This window comes from Anguilla rostrata, chromosome 3, assembly GCF_018555375.3.
Source record: "Anguilla rostrata isolate EN2019 chromosome 3, ASM1855537v3, whole genome shotgun sequence".
Taxonomy (NCBI): Eukaryota; Metazoa; Chordata; class Actinopteri; order Anguilliformes; family Anguillidae; genus Anguilla; species Anguilla rostrata.
In genome coordinates this window covers 62,769,225-62,791,701 of record NC_057935.1, presented here as the reverse complement: position 1 = coordinate 62,791,701, position 22,477 = coordinate 62,769,225, and the positions used below count along the sequence as shown (strand labels likewise).

General features: G+C 48.5%; 1 protein-coding gene across 9 annotated transcripts in view; it reads right to left on the bottom strand.

The window, feature by feature from the left end:
* The window catches only part of dlg3 (discs, large homolog 3 (Drosophila)), a 96,637-nt gene that overhangs the window by 61,898 nt on the left and 12,262 nt on the right, over positions 1-22,477 (bottom strand). The window contains exon 4 of one of the 9 annotated variants that reach the window (XM_064329214.1): positions 17,362-17,466. In XM_064329214.1, coding sequence (XP_064185284.1) covers positions 17,362-17,466 — 105 coding nt within the window. Of the gene's footprint in view, positions 1-7,865; positions 9,166-17,361; positions 17,467-22,477 lie in introns of those variants that run through there. The other 8 variants (XM_064329215.1, XM_064329210.1, XM_064329213.1 and 5 more) reach the window with 8 other exon arrangements.

Here is a 22,477-nt window from a genome sequence, read left to right as displayed (position 1 = left end):
ATGATGTTCATAACTTACGGTGTTCTCAAAAAATATGAACAAGACAGGACAGTATAAAATCAACCCAGAATTCCGAATGCCTGTCTTCTGAATGGAATATTGCATTAGCAGTTCTGAACTGTGCCATCTCCTTATTATGTACAGTATGTCACCGTAATGATGCCATTCTGCCAAATGTGAGATTCATTTGATTTTCATTCTTCTGTCTCAGAGTCTTCAGAGACTCGGCTCTGACTGGCCGCAGTGTTATGGGACTCTGCGCTAACTCACACTTTGAAATTGTGAAAATTAGACCACTCTTTCATCCGCCGCGACGTCTTGCATTCTCACTCGCGCGCCACACGCGGAACTTCTGCTAAATCGATAGAGCCAGGACGCCGCTATGCAGTCACACAAAGAAAGGTCATAAATATTTTAGGCCGCCTTTTAAACATCTGGCCAGGGACAGCAGATGAAAACTAGCCTTTCAGGCTAACTCTGGCTAATTCATAGCTCGACTGTTGATTGGTGTGCATTGTCCCCTGAAAAATAAACCAATAAAATAAAAATAAAATAAATATGCACCCTCTCGGTGTTACTTAAATCAGCCATTCTTAAGGTGCACATGACTTCCTCGGGCACGTCACACTGTTCCACACACACCGCCATGCAGACGAACTGCGATCTGCGCAAGAGCAGCACGTGAGATAAGCGTGCTTTATAAAACACCACCGCCGCTGCTGACACCCAAAGCTTAGATGTCATCCAATTAAAAATCTGTATTCAATTCGGGGGTGCCAGACACTGCCCAGTGGTGTGAAACTAATAAAGCCGTATCAGCTGCATCTGTGTGCCTTTACTCCGCAGAATGCGGCTTCTTATTTATTGGACCAGCAAGGAAAAAAAAAAAGAGAACATACTGCCCAGACTCAAACTGCGTTTTCATTTTTTGTTCCGTTTGACCCCGCCCCCCCCCCCCCCCTCCCCCTCCAGAGACGCCGCGTTCAGAATGACATCACCGTGCACATGCCAGTCTGTCTGGCCTTTTAATGTCACCAGAGATAGCGGTCAGGGAGGGTGAGAGTGAGAGTGCGGGTGTGACCCTCCTGGGACCTGCTCGACCCCCCCATCCCCGTCTGGCGTGGCCCGTGGTGGGGAGTGCTCGGTGTGCCGCTCCACCGCCACGCGCCGCCCCTCCTGCATCGTATCCCTACCTTCCCCCAATGCCCCACCCCCCTCCTGCAAAGATATATTACTCCCCTACGTGTCCCAAGAGGGAAATATCCATTCATAGAGACTCCGGGTCCCCCGTGACTCCGCCTCCACTCCAACGATCACGTGATCAACACAGCCCCGCGAATGGGCAGAGCCCTGAGTCTCAATTACAGCACAGCAGGAGACGCAGGGAGAGAAAGGGGGAGAGACAGAGAGAGAATGAGAGAGAGAGAAAGAGAAATCAACAGGGACAGAATGAAAATGAGAAAGGAAGAGGAAGAGAGAGACCGCGTGTGACCACGATACACTATTGTGCAATCTGCATAAATGGCCGATGTCACTCCAGTGCGAGCAGACCACACTAATTCAAGCTCACTGTGGCCTGGAGGAACTGAATGTGCTAAAATCCACCGATCCCGAAAAAGGCAGTTTGTGAGAAACATGCTGTTATCATGAAGCAGCAGAGCGCTGGTGTGCAGGGTATGTGCAAGTTCCTAACATCCTCATACCGTCAGCTCGAGGGCCAGCACATGAAATGTCTCCACGGTGTCTACAAATCTGCGTCACCGCGGAAAGCGTTTCATCGTCAGCCATCTTCATCCCATCTCACCGTTACCTCTGATGATTATTTCCCCCCCCCCCCTCCGTCAGCACAGGGAGAGGAAAACAAGGCGCACACCGTCTCTCTCCCACCGCAGGGTAAGCGCGCTTTTTGTGACGGGCTCGGAGATAAATCCTCCTTGATCTGATGAAAATGCCCCTGAATTCAGCCGAGGAGGCCGTTTAAGATCCCAGCAGGGGCCTGAGTTTGAGACGGCTGCTAATATCACGCTTAAACTGGATCCACTAACGGCCTACTGGGCCCACCTTAAAGCCCCGGTGCACAAAATGCAGCCACATCCGTCTCTCTCACTGTTCTCTGTCTCTCTCATTGCCCCCCCCCCCCGGTATGTACAGACACACACATGATGTAAGGCGTTAAATATATGAGTATGTTTGGGAAGCATGACAGCTCTTAGCTCAGAAAGGGCCAGTGTAGGTGCAGGCTTTTGTTCTAGCCTAGCGCAACACTTAAAAACCTAATTCAACTAATCAATTAATCACGGTCTTCGATCAATACTATGGTAAGCTGAATCGGGTGTTTTGGCGCTGTGCTAGAACAAAAGCCCCTTCTTGGATGAGACTGGAGACCCCTGGATTATGGTACAGGTTAAAGGCAAGGCTACAACAAAACAGTACACAAATGAGAGCTAGCACTGCAGTGGATTTACATCCAGCCAAGCGTGCATTAGAACAGAAAGGTGAAAAACAGGCAAAAAGAGCAGAAGCCCAGACAATTCTTTCTAATTTTATGAATGAATGAATGAATGAATGAATGAAAATGTCCATGTAAATGTGCACCAATGGTTTATCTACTCTCGTGGAGCCTTAAAAAGGGACTGATGAGGGAGTGTCTCCTTTTAAACTGATTCAATCTCCAACTCCACTCGTATCTCTTAAAAAGTTTCACATATCGTCAACAGGGAAATCGTCCTGGTATAACAATAACAGCGCCAACACCACTGCCCACACCAGTGAATGGGAGGACCTAAAACAAGCTTTAGGGACTTTTTCTTTTTTTTTTTTTACAGGGGGGAGAAATGCTGGAAATGTTTAATATCATGCGAGTCATAAATAACATAAAAGCCAATTAATATTTCACGCTAATCTTGTGCCACAGAGCTGGAGAGCACACAAAGACAGATTGGAGCCTGAGGGAAGAGGGCTCTTCGTGAGGAGGAGGGGCTAATATTAGGACAGGGTCTCTCTGTACATCTCTCTAAGAAGAACTCGAAATCCTCCCGGTCCCTTTTTCTCTCTCCGCCTCGCTCACCTGAGATCGTGTGTCCGACGGTCCTTAATTAACCCCGCGAGCGCCTCACAATGGCCATTGATTATCATTTCCGTAGCGCCGGAGCCGTGGCAGGGTAACGGCTCTGACGACTACGCCTTCACAATGGCTCCCCGCACTCTGTGCGTCGAGATCGATACGCGCTTGTAGCCAACCGCGCTTTTCCCCTCTCGTGACGGTTTTTTAGAAATGCTTCACCGGCTCGGAGGTAATCTTTAACTTCAACGGAACAGGAATTTCCAGTAAGTTTCATTCCAAGGAAAGAATGACAGAACCTCGCCTAGCAGCACCATTTCCTGTTATCAAACATGGCACAACTCCTGTTTCCTGTTTCAGGCGGGAAGACAATCCTTCACAATTTCCCTTAGTAGGGTGAACATTACCCGCTGTCAGAAATGATTGCTTAAATAAAATCTGCAGCACCGTAAGAACCTGAATATGACTTTGCAGGACCCTTCTGGGAAAAGTATATCATGGAGATATCAGTACTGATCGCTGTCAAGTGTGAGAGGCTTTCTCCCACTGCCCATTACTCTCCCTTCTACGGTACCCCACGGCTCAGTATGAGGTCTGCTTCCGCATCAATCTCTCAGCACACTGCTTATTTTACACACACCTTCACTCTCATTAAAGCAAACCCTTCGTACAATTTGTTCCTCTGTTATAACACGCGGTCCAGGTTTTTGCCCTTTCCTCATCTGGGATCGCTGTGATTCTCTCCGGTGACCATTCACTGTACAGCACACTCAGCATCCCCTTCAGTGTTAAATAATACAGTCGCACAGATACAATACGAAACATTGCTATGGTATGCGACTATCTGCAGATAAATCCCGATAATTCCAAGCTTTCGAGATACAGGCTCTGGCTTACTGGCCGGTTTTCTCTTCCTAGCTTCCCAGCAGCCCCTCTGTAGGTTCCCCCCTCGTCTCTCGGCGACAGTGTCGATGCTTGCCGCTGCGTTAGCGGAGCTGCTTTGCCTCGCATCGAAATCTCGCTCCCCTGCGAACACACCCCGTACCACTCTTTAATCTCATCTCATTCTTCTGCCGCGGCTCTATCTCATTTGTTTTATTACCCCCCCCCCCCCCCACCGTCCCCAGAGGTAGACTGAATGGCCTACCATTGACCAGACTGCAGTCTGCTATTGCCTTCTGTCTTCTTTATGCACCCCTTCAAAGACCGCCTCTTTTCCATTGTTCTTCCCACCCATTCAGGTCATACATTACATTGGTTTTTTTTCTAATAGACGGTTTTGAATCCCTCGCCAGATACTGTCAGATAGGATAACAATTTTAATGTAGACTTGTTTTTCAAATCCCATTAATATTATTGATCTTTTACTTAAACATGTGCAAGGTGTTCTGCACGTTTTTCATGAACAATGTCCCAAAATTTTCTTCACGACTGTGTTCTAATTGTATCAGGCATTGTGTGGTTGCTGTGGCTGCTATTAGTTCTACTACATGGCAAAAATGATATAACAATTACAATAAAACAGAGGAGAATATGATTTAGGAATTGGATTGGCAGGGTGGGGGGTGCCTCACATCCCTTTGGTGCAGAGACTGAGGGAGGGGGTGAGAGGGTGAATGTATCTTTGAATGTGCAGTACAGAATCAGGGAGGAAGTGAGAGGATGAATGTGTCTCTGAATGGGTAGTAGAGACTGAGGAGGTGAGAGAGTGAATGCATCTCTGAATTTGCAGTACATAATCAGGGAGGAGGTGAGAGGGTGAATGTAGAGCAGTGGTTCCACAACTGTGGGTTGGAACCTGTTAGTGGGTCAGTGAAGTGGTCTAAAAAAATATCTCACAGCATGTAACACACTATCTACTGACATTTCCACCAGTCAAAATAAAAACTGCGCCTCGTACACCCACTCGGGCAGTTACGCTGCCCAGTTTGTGTTCATTTAATACTTGAGCATATATGAACATGTAACAGGCTACGTTTTAATAAGGCGTGGGGTCGTAGAAAATTCACTGATTCATCAAGTGGGATGTGGGCTCAGAGTGACTGCATCAGAGGGTCAAGTGAGTGATTATGCGAGAGGATAAGAGGGCAAATGTGTCTGCGTGTGGTGAGAGGGTGAATGAATACAGAGTGAGAGAGTGAATGCAGAGACATGGTCAGAGGGTAAAGTCAGAGATCACATGAGGGGATAAGAGGGTGAACGTGTCTGCATACGGTGAGAGGGTGAACACAGACTGAGTGACAGAGTGAGTGTAGAGACCAGGGGACAGTTGCTTCTCCACACAGCCATTGCCGTTCTCTCCTCTCAGCGCTACCAACTGGCTGCTCTTATGTAATCCCCTCCCCCTCTCTCCATCCCTCCCACCTTCATCAGCTTATTTCTCTCTTTCATCATCACTCTTTCATACCTGTTACTGAGCGACAATTTTTACTATTTGTACAATTTTTGTTTGTTGTATTTTCACATCCATTTATGCCAATACAGATCGATCCATACCCAGTTACTGCAGCACTATGGACTGGGTTGGGCCTGGGTTTCTATTAATGTAAGCCTGTGTCTTTCTCAAAATATGAGATAAGCACCCCTTCTCTAGATTTATTGGGGATAGGATGCTCCACAGAATCTTCAGCAGCAGGAGGCCACCAATGGCAAGAGACAATTACCCAAAACCCCAAAACCCCCTGGCATCATAAGGCCGATGACCGCGCCTCTTCTGCACAACCTCAACCAATCAAATATGAACAAACAAATGTCCGGACAAAATATGCAATTTAACAGATTAAAAAATACGAAGCTTCATACAAAATACACTGCGATTTACATGGAATGTTCCGCATTAAAACGAGGCAGATCCGCAAATATACGCGTACGTCTGACACCGCAAAACCAAAACACGAAAACGAAGGAAAAAAAGGGAGGCCGATGTGTGTGATGCGGCGTGCCTAATCAACGCACCGAAAGGCTCGAGAAAGACGAGGGAAATCTGCAGCGTTCGTCCGCTCGCGCCGGCCGAATGCTAAATGCCGCCTGAAACGCAGTACGTTCCCCCCGCTGCTGCCCCTTCCCTCTGAGCGGCTAGCGGCGGCTAGCAGACGGCTAGCGCCGAGCGGAGCCCTCGCACCCCCGGCTGCCGAGCGACCCCGCTGAGTGACAGGGCTAAGCGGGCTCTAACGGGGCTGGTGCCTCGCGTGCGCTCCGCGTTCAGCCGGATTTCACTCACGCTGCCAGTGAAAATTTCAGCCTCCATTTTACACCCATGCTCTCTCTCTCTCTCTCTCTCTCCCACTCTCTCTCTCTCTCTCCCTCTGTCTCTATCTGTCAGTCTCTCTGTCTCTCTCTCTATCTCTCTCTCTCACACACACACACACACACACACAGCCACATGTACTGCAAAACATACGCAGAAACGCACACCATTACATATATTAAGTGTGAACCCTGCCCCCACCCAAGCTCTCTCTCTCGCTTTCTGTCTCTCCCTATCTATCTCTCACGCTCACAAATACACACATACATACGCACATTCGCATATATAACACAGGCACACAATTACAATTCTGGCATTCCATACATTGACTGCGCCCCTGCCCCCCACCCCTAATGTCTCTCTCTCACTCTCCCTATTTCTCTCTCTCACTCTCTCTCTCTCTCTCTCTCTCTCTCACACACACACACACACGCACACACAACCTTAATTACAGGTTCTGTTCCTAGCTTTAGTTGCACACTCTCTATCTAGGCAAAGGAGACAGCAGAATCTCAAGAACAATATGGGCATAATGAACGTTAGGAAAATGAGATTCACTGAAAAATGTAAATGAAAGGGTCTTGTCGACTTAATTACATTATGCCTCCTGCACATGAAGCTTCAGCCTGCTATCTGGCACAACCTTCCTCACCAGCCTCAATCCTGCTTCAGCAATAAAACAATTCACTAGAAATTAATTACTGAGTCACATGTATGCAGCAATTATATAAAATATGTCTCTCTCTCGCTCTCCCCCCCCCTCTCCCTCTCTCTCTCTCTCCCCCTCAGACCCTGTACAGGCTATGCAAATCACATCAGAAACGCTGGCGAAACGATAGAACGGCTTCCTGTGAAACCGCTTTAGGCGAAAAACGTATGAATTAGACAGTCATTTCCCGTCAGGTTCCACACGACGTGGCGCCGAACGGCAGCCCAGTGTAAACGCGCATCCGGAGCGGCGATGTCGCAGACCTCCATTACGGAAAGACCGTGCGTGGCGAATCAATGAAGCAACCGGGGAATATCAATAACCGTCAAACGCCCAACGAGGCGATCTCGTCCGCTCGCACGAGCGCGCACGTTTTTATTCAGGTGTGCAGAAGGAGGAGAAAAAAAACCCCGCTGCATGCGCACCGCGATCATCACAGAGCCATTCCTCACAGATATCCACGGCAACCGCCGGGGGAGGAACATGGCTGAGGGGCTGGACTGGCAGGCGGAGAGCCCGAGCTGCTGTCTGTCACAAGCCGTGGTCAGACTCCACGCCCGAGGACCAGTTTCCCCCCCTAAACATGCACACATCTGTGTGCCTGCCAGCCAAAGAATACCCCCAACCCCCTCCCACAGATGGACAGAAGCATAAACCGCCAGTGTTAAAGAGGCATGCTCTTATATAAAGACAGCAGCTGCCCCCCCCTCGCCCGCCAGCCCCCCCCCCCCCCCCGCCCCCCGGCTTCCTTGCAAATGCTCCCAGTGACGCGGTGGTCGCCGGCAGGGGGCTGTGTGTGCATGGCGGGGGGGGGGCGGGTGAGAGGAGGAGGGGGGGGGGGTCATTACCTGGTCGTACCAGTCCCTGTTGGAACAGGTGCACTCTGGCCACCATCCTTGCTGTCCGCCTGCGCTGTTGCCGTTCACCTTGGGGCCGCCCTTGGACTGGCCCTTGGGGTTGGGCCCCCCGGGGCCGCCGGCGGACATCATCTTGCCCTTACTTCTCCCGAGGGTGCCGCTGCCGCCGCCGCCGCCGCCACCTCCCACGCCTCCTCCTCCACCTCCTCCCCCGCCTCCACCCCCTCCTCCCGAAGCCGGGGGAGGCATGGCCTGCCCGCCGCTGTACCCGGACGGGTACCCGTACGGGTCGGGCTGCCAGTCCCCGTAGGACTGGGTGTCCATGCGACGCAGCGCGGCCATGCGGGTCACCTCGTAGCATTCCGGGCACTTGCAGCAGTGGTGGTGCTTGTGCATGCTGGCAGGGGGGCTCGCTCGCTCGCTCGCTCGGTCGCTGGGCTCTCTTCGGGCTGCGGGGGAACGCACGCAGGCGAACGCGCTATTCGTCAGCCCCGATCACCCACACCGCCGGACGGCAGTAAAGCAAACCAGAGAGAGGGGCTGCGGGAAAAACGTATCCTCTTATGTTATTTTTTTTTCACCCCCCCCTTCTTTGAATCTTCCCCGGTGCGAGCGCAAAAGGCAGAGGAAGCCACCGCAGAAAAACGGGGGGAAAGGAGTCTTCCTCTTCTTGACGTAAAGATCAGGGAAAAAAAAAAACAAAAAAAAAAACAGTGAAAATATTGTACACAGATCACACAATCAGAGACCAGCCCTGACGGTAGAAATTTCCTCTTGTCACGCCGTGTTCACAGTGATATGTATAAATTCAGAAGATATATATTCATTTATATATATATTTACACACACAAATACATATAAAAATATCAATATAAACAGACAAGCACACATACACGTGTGTATATACAAGTATATATGTATAAGTATATATATAAATATCTATATGCGTGTGTACAAATATATATATAAACAATACATATATAAAAGGGTCTTTATCCACCGATGAAATCTTCCACGGTCTTTTGTTTCTCTCGTCTCTCCTCTTTCATCAAGCTGTTTTTCCTCCGTTTTTCCCCTCCTGGTTTGAGCTGTGTTTTTTCCTTTCTCTCTCTCTCTCTCTATTCTCAGCCTGCAGAGAGGAGCTGAGCTGTGGATCGCCTCTCAGCCTGCTTGCCCTAGTTGCCGATTATACAGAAGGATGCGATGCGAGCGAGCGAGAGAGAGGGAGAGCGAGCGAGTGAGAGAGAGAGAGAGAGAGAGAGAGAGAGAGAGAGATACGTAGCAGCAGCAGCATCCCTCCAGCACCTCAGCCTTGACATCGGCAGCCAATCAGGGGCCGGCAACGCCACCATCATCAGCAGCAGGCCGGAGCGCTTCGCTGGGTCTTCTTAAAGGGGCCACGCCACCCCGGCTGCATTACTGAGCGCGTGCAGCGTATTGAGAGAAACATGGGGACAGAACGGCAGGAGGCAAAAGCATCACTGCCATTTCACCACCTCCCAAATCTGCAAGAACAGTTTCACTCCTGATCTCCACTGGGCGGGAGGTGGCCCCGGTCCCATCCTGGCTCCTCCAAGGGGTACAGGTGGACTTGGTAGAGATGCCCCACCATACCCATCAATGGTTTAGGTCACCCAAGGGGAGACATGGGATGGCAACCGTCTTTGTTAAATCCTGAATGCTTGGTCCATAACCTCATCTTGAGGCTGGTTGCTGCTTGGTAGTAAAGTATTTTTGTTTACTTGAGGCAAAATATGAGATTTCATCATGCAATGACGCTTCATAAACAAATTCAATCAGCGGCAAATGTTTAAGAGCAGAAGACTGTAAAATGATTCTGGATTTGCATCCACACAAAACAAAAAACAAATAAAAATCCCGAAAAGCAGAAACTACAATGAGATGAAAAGAAAAGCGTTGATGTGAAATGAGTTTTAAATAAAAAAAGATGAAAGACAACAATCTAAGCCAAGTAGTTACAAACTGATTTCCACAATAAGACAGAAAGATGCAAGTTGGAAATTCAAATTTGAAAGTTCTGTTCAAAATCACGTTTTTCTTATTTCTTAGTCATTAACTTGAGCCTATAACTACCATGTTGTTTTTCATCTGGATATTAATAGTGGCCAGAAACAATGATGGGATTGATAACTTGGCCAATAGCAATATCCCCTTTTCTGAAAATGATGGAAGCGCTTGTCACATACCCAGATATACCCAGGTATATGGCTTTATGTGTATAACTGATGAGCCATTTATTCATGCAATTTCTTCTGAAGCTCATTAGTAAAATAAAAAACAACAGTTCAGAAAAGGACATGCTAGCCCCAAAAGCTACCACACTTAGGCAAAAGGCCAATGGTAAATCTAGCAAGCCAACTAGTTAGATTAGTCCTTAGCTTGGTATGTTGCAGATTACAGAACAAATCACTGAATGTCATATTCCTTGCAGAGTCAGTGACGTACAACATTATTATCACAACCATATAGTTAGTTAATTGCTGCATTTAGCCTGCATTTTAAGATATTTATTCAGGCTCACAAAGTGTGTAAATGGAACAATTTATGAGTGATAACAGATGGTTTCCATTGCTGCTTTTATTATTGAATTTGTTAATGTTGACCATGAAATATTCACATTTTGCTATAGTAAATCAACTACTGAATCAACAAGCTGCCAAACAGCAACTGTTTTTCTGATTCACTGCAAACTAATTGTACATTAAATGGTACAAGTTCTGAGCACATTTAGTCGCATATACAAACAGTTATACATGCTTTATTATTTAAGTTAAAATGAAGTAGTCGTGCTATCTGTTTAAAGGACGAAAGCATTGAAACATCTGTTGAACCGAAGTGCACAGCAGGTGAACAGTAAAGAAATGGAATCGTACTGACCGAACAGAGCATTTCTCTATTAAGACGTGACCATGTTCCATGCAAAGGGAGGGCAATGCTGATGCATCAGGCCATTAGCTTTACTTTGCTCTCCATTTTCCAGAGCGAACCCATTAAATCCAATCTCGCCTCTTGTCTGAACACTTCCCAAAGCCAGAGTGCTGTGAACACAGGTGAATTCTGGGAAACGTCTCTCTCTCTACTTCACCAAAATGTCATCAACATGTGTGAACGCCACAAAAAGGATCATCGGCTTCAGCTCCAGAGTGGGCGGGGCATCGCGGGGAGAGAACGTGCTTCGTATGTGTATGTGCGTGTGTGCGTGTACGAGTGTGCATGTGTACAAGTGTGTGTGCGCATGTGTGTGTGAGTGTGTATGTGCTTACACGTGAGCGTGTGCATGCATGTGCGTTGTGGTGGATGGAGTGTATATTTGTGTATGTGCTGGTTTGCACATGCATGTACATGTCAGGCAGGAGGTGCGTGTGCGCGTGCCTGTGTGTGCGCACGCATGTGCACGCGCTCCTGCCTTCATGTGCAGCGTGCGCAGCGCCGTATGTAATCAAGCTTAGGGTTGCGGGTTGTTGGAAGGAATCAGAAACCTGTCAGTCCAGTCGTCTAATGGAGCGTGACAGAGTGAGGGGTGAGGGCTTGACTTCTAAATAACAGAAGTGTGACACAGCGTCAGCAGTATCGCGGGCATAAGAGGCTTGTGTGTTTGCCTTACTATCAATGCGACGGGAAGGAGATTATGTGCATGAATGGGCCTGACTGATGTTGTTTTATTTGCGAGTATGAGTATGAGTATGCGCATGTGTGTGTGTGTGTGCACGCGCGCGTGAAATTCTGCGTACACATTCGAATGTGTGAGGATGTACGTGCGTGTGCATTAGTGCATAAGCGTGTATATGTGCGCATGTGCTCGTGTGTGCACGTGAGTATGTGTGATAAGCCTGTGTGTGCGTGCTCATGCATGCGTGCGTGTGTGTGTGTGTATGTGTGTTTGTGTGCATGTGCGCTTGGTTGTTTGCATAGTCTTCACAGTGACTGCACACTGCGCTGCTCGAGTCCGACCAGGAGGCACAAGCGGCAGGCTCAGCCACACTTAATTACATGCAATGCTAGCTCACTTCATTACCATGATATTCTATTCCTGTAACTTATGCAGATTTTGCTAGCAGTAGAAAGAGCCAAAAAAAAAAACTAAAAAAAAAAAAAAAAAACTTTTACATTTAAAAAGAAAACTGAGCCAATCGGAGCCCAAATCTCCAAGAAAAATGGAGGCTCTGCCAGGCCCACCCAATATCCTGAAGGCTATTCCGGGTAGGGCCTCCTTGAAGAGACGATTCTGCGGTCGCGCCAATCGGGCTGATGCCTCCCTGCGATAGGCTACACCTGTCTTCTCCCCACCTTCCCCACTCTCCTTCCTGCCCCCCCCCCTCTCCCCCTCCCCTTCCACGGCTCACAGCAGAGTTTCACAGATGGAATGATTCGAATGCGAGAAGGAGAAGAAGGAGAAAATGAACTGCACAGAGCGGTGGCAGAGGAGGGGAACAGAGACGTCAAAGACCGATGACGGAGAGCAGGGGAGCGTGGGAGAATGCTCGCATGTGCACATACGTGTTTGTGTGCATTTGTGTGCGCGCGCGCGTGTGTGCGCGTGCGTGTGCGTGTGTGAGTGTGCGCATGTGCGCCCATATGTTTGTGTGTGCATGAGTGTGGGTGTGTGTAGGGCCCCTCTGGGGACAAGCAGCCTATTCCTTTAAAGATTATGTAATATAAAACATAAAAAACGATAGGTCTCCTCAGTCAGAACCAATCAATGGGCAGTACTCTCTGTATCAGCAGGACACAGAGGAGGAGAGGAAGAGAAAAAGGGAGAGAGAGAGAGAGATAGAGACAGAGGGTTAGGGTACCACGCACAACTGACTGCAGCTATTTCTCAGGGAAACTGCAGTCTTATTGCGAAGGCCTGCCTTTGCTCAGGCAGAAGGGAAACATTGGTGCCGTTGTACAAGACGTTTCTCACCATCCTTCAGCCATTTGCAGAACTCCCTCAGTATCACGAGTAACTCTTCTTCCCTCCCTGGTTACTGTTGCTTGCCTCCTCATCCTACCGTTTCACTTACATAATGACGTTATGGCAGCTTAAACGTGGCTGTGAACACGAGCCCAACTGCATGGCACAGGTTTAAAAACCCAAAAGGAAACGCGGAAAACAGAAGGAGCTAAAAGCCAATTTTTCAAACGCGAATATTCAAATATCTTACATGGCGGGTTTAGTTCAGGTAGCGGTTATGTAAGGAAATCTTCCGAGCTGTCCAAAATACGAACCGAACACTGGGCCAAAACGTTGGTGTAAGCAGCTGAAATATTTTAGCAAGACTGACTCTTCATTTACAACATGGAACCAACCTTTCACGGCGCAAAATCAAACCAATGAAACTGTCTGTATTAAATGTCATTTGAGCTAACTGGAAGAAGCTGACGTGAAATGTGAAAATATAGTCACTCAAACAAGTTTGGGACAACACGACAGACTGACTTCACATTTAAAATTTGAATAACATTAACCCTAACGCGTGCACACACACACACACACATTAGATCTTAGTTTTTATACCCTGCTATTAGATTGGTGATAACGGGTCACAGCATGTGTTAACATGTTTAAGTCTTAAGTATGATCTCATTTGGAAAAGCTGCAAGTAAATGTATACATATATATATATATATATAATTACATTAGCAGACTTTCTATCAGGCACGTACACAACTTTTACATAGCATTTATATTGTATCATATACGCTGGATATATACTGAAGCATTTCGGTTAAGTACCTGCTAAAGCGTAAACAGCAGTGTCTACCTGGGAATCAACTGCGACTTTCGGTAAGTCAGTTCTTACCCACTGTGCTACACTCCATCCGCATATATATATATGTTATAGTGTGTGTGAGTGCATGTGGTATGCGTGGGTGTGTGTGTGTGGGTATGTGAGTGTGTGTGAGTGTGTATGGGCATTTGTGCATATATGCATGCGTGTATGTGCGCATGGGTACCTGCAAATATGCATGTTTGGACATGCACGCATGTGTGTATGTGCATGATTATAAAAACTGAATCCAATTAAATGCATGGGCCCAGAATAGCTGGGATAAACAATATAAAGCCATTTATCTTATGGAATGAAATCGGTAACCTTTGACCCTCACCTGACAAATGAAATGCGGGAACCTGGTGATTTATTGCACGAGGTGAGTGTTTTTTTCCCTGCTTCTCCAGAGAAGGCCAAATTTCAGCCCAACGCTACACACATCCTTCCCCAGGACTGTGAGCCTGTGCCTGCTCTCACATCTTTCATTACATAAAATCCACTGGCCCGGCTGTGATCTGTGTGGCCCACCCCACCTCTACCCCCCGCACACGCTCGCTCTCACACAAACTGCACGTATAGACGGAGCTTTTCTAGAATTTCTGTGCATTCTGAGAGGGGTCATGTGACCACTGTTGTCACCTGACAGGAAACCACCCAAATAAGGAAAAATGATGCACGGCACAGGACTTAAAGGAACAATCCTCACTCTGTGACACAGCTCCAGCGATCACAGCCTTCCTTCACTGGAAGGAGCAACAGGGACAGTTCGAGAAAGAGAAGCCGAACCTGCAGCCCCCCTCAGGTCCACAAACGCAGCAAAACAAAGCAGTTTGATCTTTGTCTGCCGAATTTCATCAACAGAGAACAACATGCTATTTTTGAGACTGTCTGTAAATTTGCAGATAGAATGAGTATGGCTAAACTGCAGCGAGTCCCATTCTACGGCTAGTCTACGATAAAAATTGTAACTCCATCCCTTGGACAGCAGCAGGTACTCCAACACACCTTCGGGCGAAGGGGAGCAGGGACAGGGCACTCAGGGGACTAAAAGCAAGTGCACTCAGGACCAGACCCCTGCCACGGTGTTCTCACACTCATCTCACAGATACATGGAGACAGAGAATAAGAGGAGCCGTGCCCGGGACTCCTATTAATAGGTCTGGTGGCAGCAAACAGCTGCTCCACCAAACACAGAGCATCCGACTGACAGACTAATGATAGGGGAGCTGGAGAGAGAGAGAGAGAGAGAAGAAGGCGAAAGGAAAAAGAGAAAGAGAAAGGAGGGGCAACAGAAAAAGAGGGGTGAAAGGAGAACGAAGAGGAAAAAGGAAGTTAGGGGAGGAGAGTCAGAGGGAGAGGAATGGAGAGGCGAGTGGTAAATAACACAGACAGGAGGAAGAGAAGGTGATGGACTGAAAGCAGGCGGAGAGAGGGAGAGCTGAGCAGAAGGGCTGTGTGTGACCTGAGCAGCGATGAAAAGAGAGGTAGGGGTCAGGAGGAGAAATGGCTCATTAGTGGAGTGAAGGAACACAAGGATCGGAGGGAGAGGGACAAGAGCCATGTGCTGCAGAACAGCAGGCAACAGGAGGGAGAGAGAGAGAGAGAGAGAGGAAGGGAAGGGGATAGAGAGAGGGGGGGAGGAGAGCGAGAGAGAGAGAGGAAATGTAGGAAAAATGCAATGACAGTGTATCACTGCGTGAGTGTGGTTGCCTGAGCGTTCATATTCATAACTGTGTGCATTGTGTAAAACGCATATCTATGGTTTCTGCACTGCCCATGAATTACACATCAGAAACAGGCTAAACACACACACACACACGCGCACGCACACACGCACACACACACACACACACACAGGCACACGCACACCACAGCTCTGTACATGCAGCAGTGTACGTACACGTGCGTCTGCCTGTGAATATGTGTGTTCAACACGGAAAGGGAGAGAAAAAGAGAGCGAGCGAGGTGGAGAATGGTGGAGCGAGAGAGAGAGAGAGAGAGAGAGAGAGAGAGAGACTCGGTCTGTAGGGATGCAGGCAGGGGGAGGAATCTGGTTTCCATGGCGACGTGAGGAAGGCTGAGCGCTGGGTGTCCGCTCCAGCTCTGACTGCACTGCACCGCGCCGGGCCCTCGCCTCTCAGCTGCCTCGCTGCCTCCATCCTCCCCCACTCCCTCTCCCTGTCTCCCTCTATCTCTCTCTCTCACTCTTTCCCTCACGCTCCCCCACTCTCTCCCTCCGTCTCTCTATCTCTCTCTTCCTCTTTCCCTTACTCACTCTATTTCCTTGAACCTCTCTCTCTCCTAATTTCTCTCTCCTCTCTTTCCCTCTCCCTCCATCTCTGTCTCTCTCTCTCTCGCTTCCTCCATCACTCCCTTTCCCTCTCTCGCTCTCTCCATCTCTCTATATATCCCTTGCTTTCTCGCTCCCCCTCTCTCCCTCTCCCCCTCTCTCTCCCTCTCTCTCTCTCACTCCCTCTCTCTCTGTCTCTCTCCCTCTTCCCCCTCTCTCTATCTGTCCACTCTTCCTCCTCTCTCCCTCCATCTTCCTTCCTCCTCCTAGGATGAGGGGAGGGGAGGGACTCTTTCGCTCTCTCTATCTCTCTTTCAGGCAGCGTGCGGCCGAGCCGGAGCCTCGCTGTAGGTTTATGCAGATGCAGGTGATGCTATCACACAAACGCCTTGGTCCCGCACACCCCGACGGCTCCCCGCACCCCCGGCCCAGCCCCCCCCCCCGCCGCCCCGCTCCCTCGCCCCCCCCCTCGTCAATTCAGGCGCCTGCGGGCGTGGCGCCGCGGCTGCTGCTGGGCGTTCTGTGATTGGGGGAGGCGTGTGAGAATGCGGGGCTGCGATGTGAAGGGGAGGAGCCAGGCCGGTATCAGTGTGAGCCCCTCTGTCAGAGAGCGTTTCGCAGGGAAGGTGTGCAGCAGCACGCTTCCCATCATTCCCTCTGCCGGGGCATATACACACGAGCATGGCTCCACGCCAGTGGCTCCCAATCAAATGAACTGGGCTAAAAAGGCACCCTTTCTCCATTATGAAATTAATATCAGACAACGAATGCGGCTAATACCGGAGATTTCAGAGGGATTTTGGAACACGCCATTTATCTGATTACACAAGCCAATTTATAAGCATTAGTACTTTGTGATTTTAGGTCCTGCCATCCCATCCTGTATTTTACCTTCTCAATAAAAACAGGTCACAGTGCAAATACGGTTCTCAAATGTGCTTGCACACAAAATGAATTCCATGCATAGATTTTTGTTTTTATGACTGATTCATATGAATTAGTAGCAGATTAACAGCACATACTGAACATAGCAGTCCATGGACTGAAGTTCAGTATTAAATCTGTCCCTCCAACACCACAGTAGGGTAACACATGCAAGGGATTAATGGCTACTCGGATAGAGCTCTTGTGTAAAACGCCCTCCTACATGTACAACAACAAATTAGCCTCCTACCAAAATGAAATGATAAAAAAATGCTACATTTAAAAAAATGTGTTCTATATAAACAGCATCCATAATTTGTAGAACTATTTTTATAACATCGCACAGAAAAGTATAGTTCTTTGGCGACAGTTCAGAGGACTGTTTCTCATTTTTTAAATTGTAGAAACATTAAGAAGAGAGTACCAATGAGAGCACGGGGAAATAATACAAATTCTCGCCTTCCTCAGTTTTCGATATTCGGGACCCTCCACTCACCTGGGGCGGCTCCACGTGGGAAAGGCTGACCACTCCACACACCCTCTCCACCTTCAGAGGGCTGGTGCTGCTGGTGACCTGGACGAGCGACACCCCCTCTTCTTTCTGCGAGACATACAAACCAGATCGCACGCTGAAAAACACAGTTCTGGAAAAAAAGTGACACCACCCAATATTTTTTTAAAAGAATTGGGATCACTTAAACCATTAATTGCTGAACCCTTCCTAAGCAAAGACATTGTTTTTTATTTATTTATAACAAAACAGTGTGTATGTTTTAGTATTCGGCCACTGTCATTGTCTGCAAATACATGTTCTGAATGACAATATTTTTGTTTAGAATTTAAATCAATAGTTCATGAAAGAACATCAAAAGTTTTATGCAGACACATACCCATAAACTGTGAAACTGAAAATTTGAAATGGCCTCTTAATTTTTTCAGAGCTGTATATTATTAGTATTGCTGTTGTTATTGCTGTTGTTGTTGCTGTTGTGGTATTATTAACCATTATTTCACAAGGCAGGTCAACTAGGAACTCATTGTTATAAGGCCCAATATAGAGTTTTTGGGGAATCAGACCAAGACACCAAGGCTAACACCCCTACTCCTAAGTGCCATAGGATCTTGATTTAATGCAGAAATGCACAACAAGGATTGATCAGTTTCAGGCTTTTGTGCCAACTTCTGCTCCGAATTATTGAATTAGCTCAGTCGTATTGGGATCTGACATTTGCATAAGCACCAGCTACAGCTGCCGACTGCAAGTGTATCCTAAAGATTTTACTGCGCTCCAGTACGGGGCTAATCCACCATAGTTTAGGGAACTGTTAAAAAAACGAAGGTAACTGACTGGAACAAAAACCAGCATGCAGAGTGGCCCACCATGACCACAGCTGTGCAACCCTGGTTTAACTTCTCACCTGAAGGAATAGCGTGTTCAAGCACAGGTGAGAATAGCTGGGAACAGCACAACGCCAATGGCTGCGGTTTGACCACAGTCTGAATGAGCAGGAATTCAACCGATCAGCCGCTCTCTCCACTGATGATCTTTTCCGCTTCTTAGCAACATGTTAACACCATGGAAAAACAGGGCCCCGTTAAACAGGGGAATCAGCAGCTACACAAACACTCCAGACTCTAATTCACTTTGTAAAGCCCTTTGTAAAGATCTGTGCTTTGACAATAAATTGCGCAGCCATACATTCCACAAGCCTGAAACTATTAAAGTATCAGACAGAGGTACATTATGTACGATTGTGCACAAGAACCGGCACGGCTGAGACTGTTTGTCGCCACACATTTTCACCACAAGAATACCAAACAGCAGTAAAAACACCGGCCGAACCCCGCTTTCCTCCGGCACACCGGCGCTTGTGTGAGCCTGACGTTCCATTCATCACCGCGTCTCACATTTAGACTCTATTTATAGCCTAATGGGATGCATTTAACAACTGAGCTCCTCGGAAATCTTTTAATATAAACGAGCAACTCAACTGCGAGCTCAGAATGATTTCAGCTAGGGCGCTTCATGCGAATCCGGGTTCTAATGTTTCCCCTCCGTCTGGTTTTTGTTTTCCAGGGGAGCGTGCCGTACGTACGGACCGTAGCCCTAAGAGCCGGTTATCTCAGAAACCGTCACGTTGGAGGAATCTGAAACGTTCGCGGAGGCCAAAAATATCCAAGCTGTAACACAACTGCCTGCGTCTCGTGCTTCGCTCCGCCACTTCCACTCAGCAAAAATAGCAGCGGAGAAGTTTTGAATGTGCAGCGTCATCTCGAAGGGGAACGGCAGCCGCGGCGCGAAGCCCTCGGTCGCCCGTGTGACCGCGCTTTTGGGGCGCGCGGTGAAATCACCATCGCCATCGCCGTGGCAGTGGGCAGCTGGCGGAGCCGACCTCCCCAACTTCCGCCGGCTTCGGTCCACTGGCGCCGACGGGCGCCCGTTCCCATGCGTGCGGTGCAAACAGGAAACGCCGCGCTCGGAGAGGGAACGGAGCGCCGGTAGGACACCTCACGCGGGCGAAGGCGGCGGACGCCCGCGGGCAGAATCGCAGAGGACCCAGGACCCACCTGAAAGACGCTGCGGTCAGCTCTTCTGCCGCAGCTCACGCCGCACAGGCACCGAATGGGCAGCAGAGGGCAGACTCTGGAGCAGGCCATGGCTGGATGTAGGGCCACAGCGGGCTGGCCACTTCGTCTCCCGTCCTGCGGGTCAGTGCTCTGGGACGCTCTGGTACGCGGTGCGCACGGCGGTGCCCGCACCCTCTAGCCCTCTCCTCCCGAGACTCTGTGTATATATACACGCTCACGCCCCTGCTGGCCCGCGCTAATGGGGAGAGACTCCACGCCCTGCTGCGTCTACTACTGAGCGCACGGCGGCTGGAGACAGGCAACACAGCGAGTAACACACCCAGACGCAAAGTCACACACACGTACACACACACACACACGCATGTATACATGCACACACAGACACACACACACACACACGCACGTATACATGCACACACAGACACACACACACGTACACACACACACACGCGCATGTATACATGCACACACAGACACACACACACGCACACACACGCATGTATACATGCACACACAGACACACACACACGCACATGTACGCGCACAAACACACACACACACAGACACACGCACATGTACGCGCACGCGCACACACACACACACACACACACACGCATGTATACATGCACACACAGACACACACACACGCACATGTACGCGCACAAACACACACACACACACACGCACAAACAGACATACACACACACACACACACACACGCACGCCCGTGTGCACACACACGCCTACACACACACTGACATGCATGCACACACACACACACAAATGCAGAATCTGACACACATGTCCAATGTCCAGGTACACACAGACACACACAACTCATCTCACCCCTCTGACAGGAAACAGAAAGTGCTAATCTGGTTCTGAAGAACAAGGTCAGTGTACATCAGGGCGGAACATGTCCCTCTGCTCTCTGCAGCCACACTAGCGTGTCAGGACGACCGTAAGGAAGGACACGGAATACAGAGTAACCCATAATAGCACCACACCCCTGGCTATAAACTACCAGGTGGTGGTCAAATTATACGTGTGCCGCATTTATTTGAAATACGTCAAATACAAAGTCATAAAAGCATATTTCCCCATGGCAAAGCGTCACTTGAAATGAGGACGTACTGACTAAATGATAACGATCCACATAACATTGCCAGCTGTTGTCAACACATGGGTGCTTATCATGAAGAGTCTGCTGCAAGGACTTCTATATGCATCCCCCATATGCAAAACAGCGTGCGTTCACAATCTGAGCCCAACTCACAGATTCCGGTAAATTCGACAGAGGTCGATTTGCATAATAATGATGCAACAGAAATAAGCCCAACCCACCCTGTAAAACACGCCCCCACCCCTTTCCCACAAACGCAGCCTCTTCACAGGAGACAGACATCTCTGATACAGGATTCGTTCATTCTTTCATTCCTTACTCTTTTTTTTCCCCTTTCCGCTGCAGGAAATTGTCGAATTGGTTGTCTTGTTTCACATAATTCCCGTCCTCCAATCAGGTGAGCGTGTGCTGAGACTCATAATGAACAATGAGGGGCTTCACTGGACATCCACGGCAATGAAGGCCAGAGCCAGAGTACATAATGTCCTTCCTCCTCCTCTTCCTCTTCAGCCAACGATGAAGAAAGGGCATGCTTTCTTCATAAAGTGTCTCATAGAAATACTAGGATCAGTTTAGCCTTTTTGCTCATAATGGGTAAGGCTGGGACATGGACAGGAGATACCTGATCCTAGATCAGAGAGCCAGATCCACAGCAGAGAGAAAAGTTGAAGAACACGGGGGTGGGGGGGGGGGGTGTTGGCTGGTGTGATTCTAGACCATACATTAGCACTCATTTGTGAATAAGGGGGTGGGGGGTGTTGCACACTGTTCTAATGGCACCCCCACACTGAAGCCATATCCATTATTAATGGCGGGAACCACACATGCACTGAGACAAGCTGCTTATCATTCTCACAACAGAAATAGCACTTTATTTCAGCTAACTGTCCCCAGTTGCGGTTAAACATGTTAAGTCATGGGGCAGTGCATTCATGTGTGCTGAACACAATGGTGGTTTAATGTAGTGGGAAGTACAACGGAAGACTAGAGGAACAAAAGAGACGTTTTAGATGTACTATATTGACAAGACCCATGGATTTGACTAAAACAAACAACCATAAAAACAAAACAAAATACATAACATATTGCCATTACTTAATTGTTTTGGACGGCTGTATATCAATGCTGGGAACAAGACTGGATTTTGGCCAGCGCAAATGTGTAGGGTAAAAGTGTTTTCCATCTGATGTTGTGGATTTGTTCTCCATTTGTAACTATCACATTAAAAACCTCTTCACTCAGAAGAGAAGAGGCAACAGCTAGCACATTAGCAGGAGCTGGGCCTTGCTTTTTAAAATCCTGAGCATAAAACCAGACCAAAGAGTGTTCATGTAATGGCCCACAAAAAAACAGTCAGGCATCAAGTTCATCAACAGTCTAGCATAGCTTCAAGAAAAAGAAGATATGGCAGAACATTAAATCACGCAGGCCAGGTAGAACAGACACAACCATTCACTGAGCGGCCATTAACATCTAAACGACAACGTATTGATGCAACCCAGATAAAGGTGGCCATCCATCCTTCCATCCATTATCTACACCCACTTATTCTCGGTCAGGGTCGTGGGCAGTGCTGGAGCATATCCCAGCGTGCACTGGGTGAGAGGCAGGAATGCACCCAGGACGGGTCGCCAGTCTATTGCAGATAGATGGTCAAGGAGATCATGAATTCACCTTTCCTGCAGACAGTACCATCCTCACTGCATTGAGCCTTGGGGGTTCGCGCAGTATCCATGCATTCCCACCGGCAGCCATTTTGATCTGATCTGCATCCGTGCGTGTGCCGCGCTCATTCCATTCCCCTGCTCTGGTCTATGAATATTTTGAGCGGTGATGCGACTGTTGACACTTGTCATAAAAGGGCATGGTGACATCATCATTCGGATCACATTGGAGCACA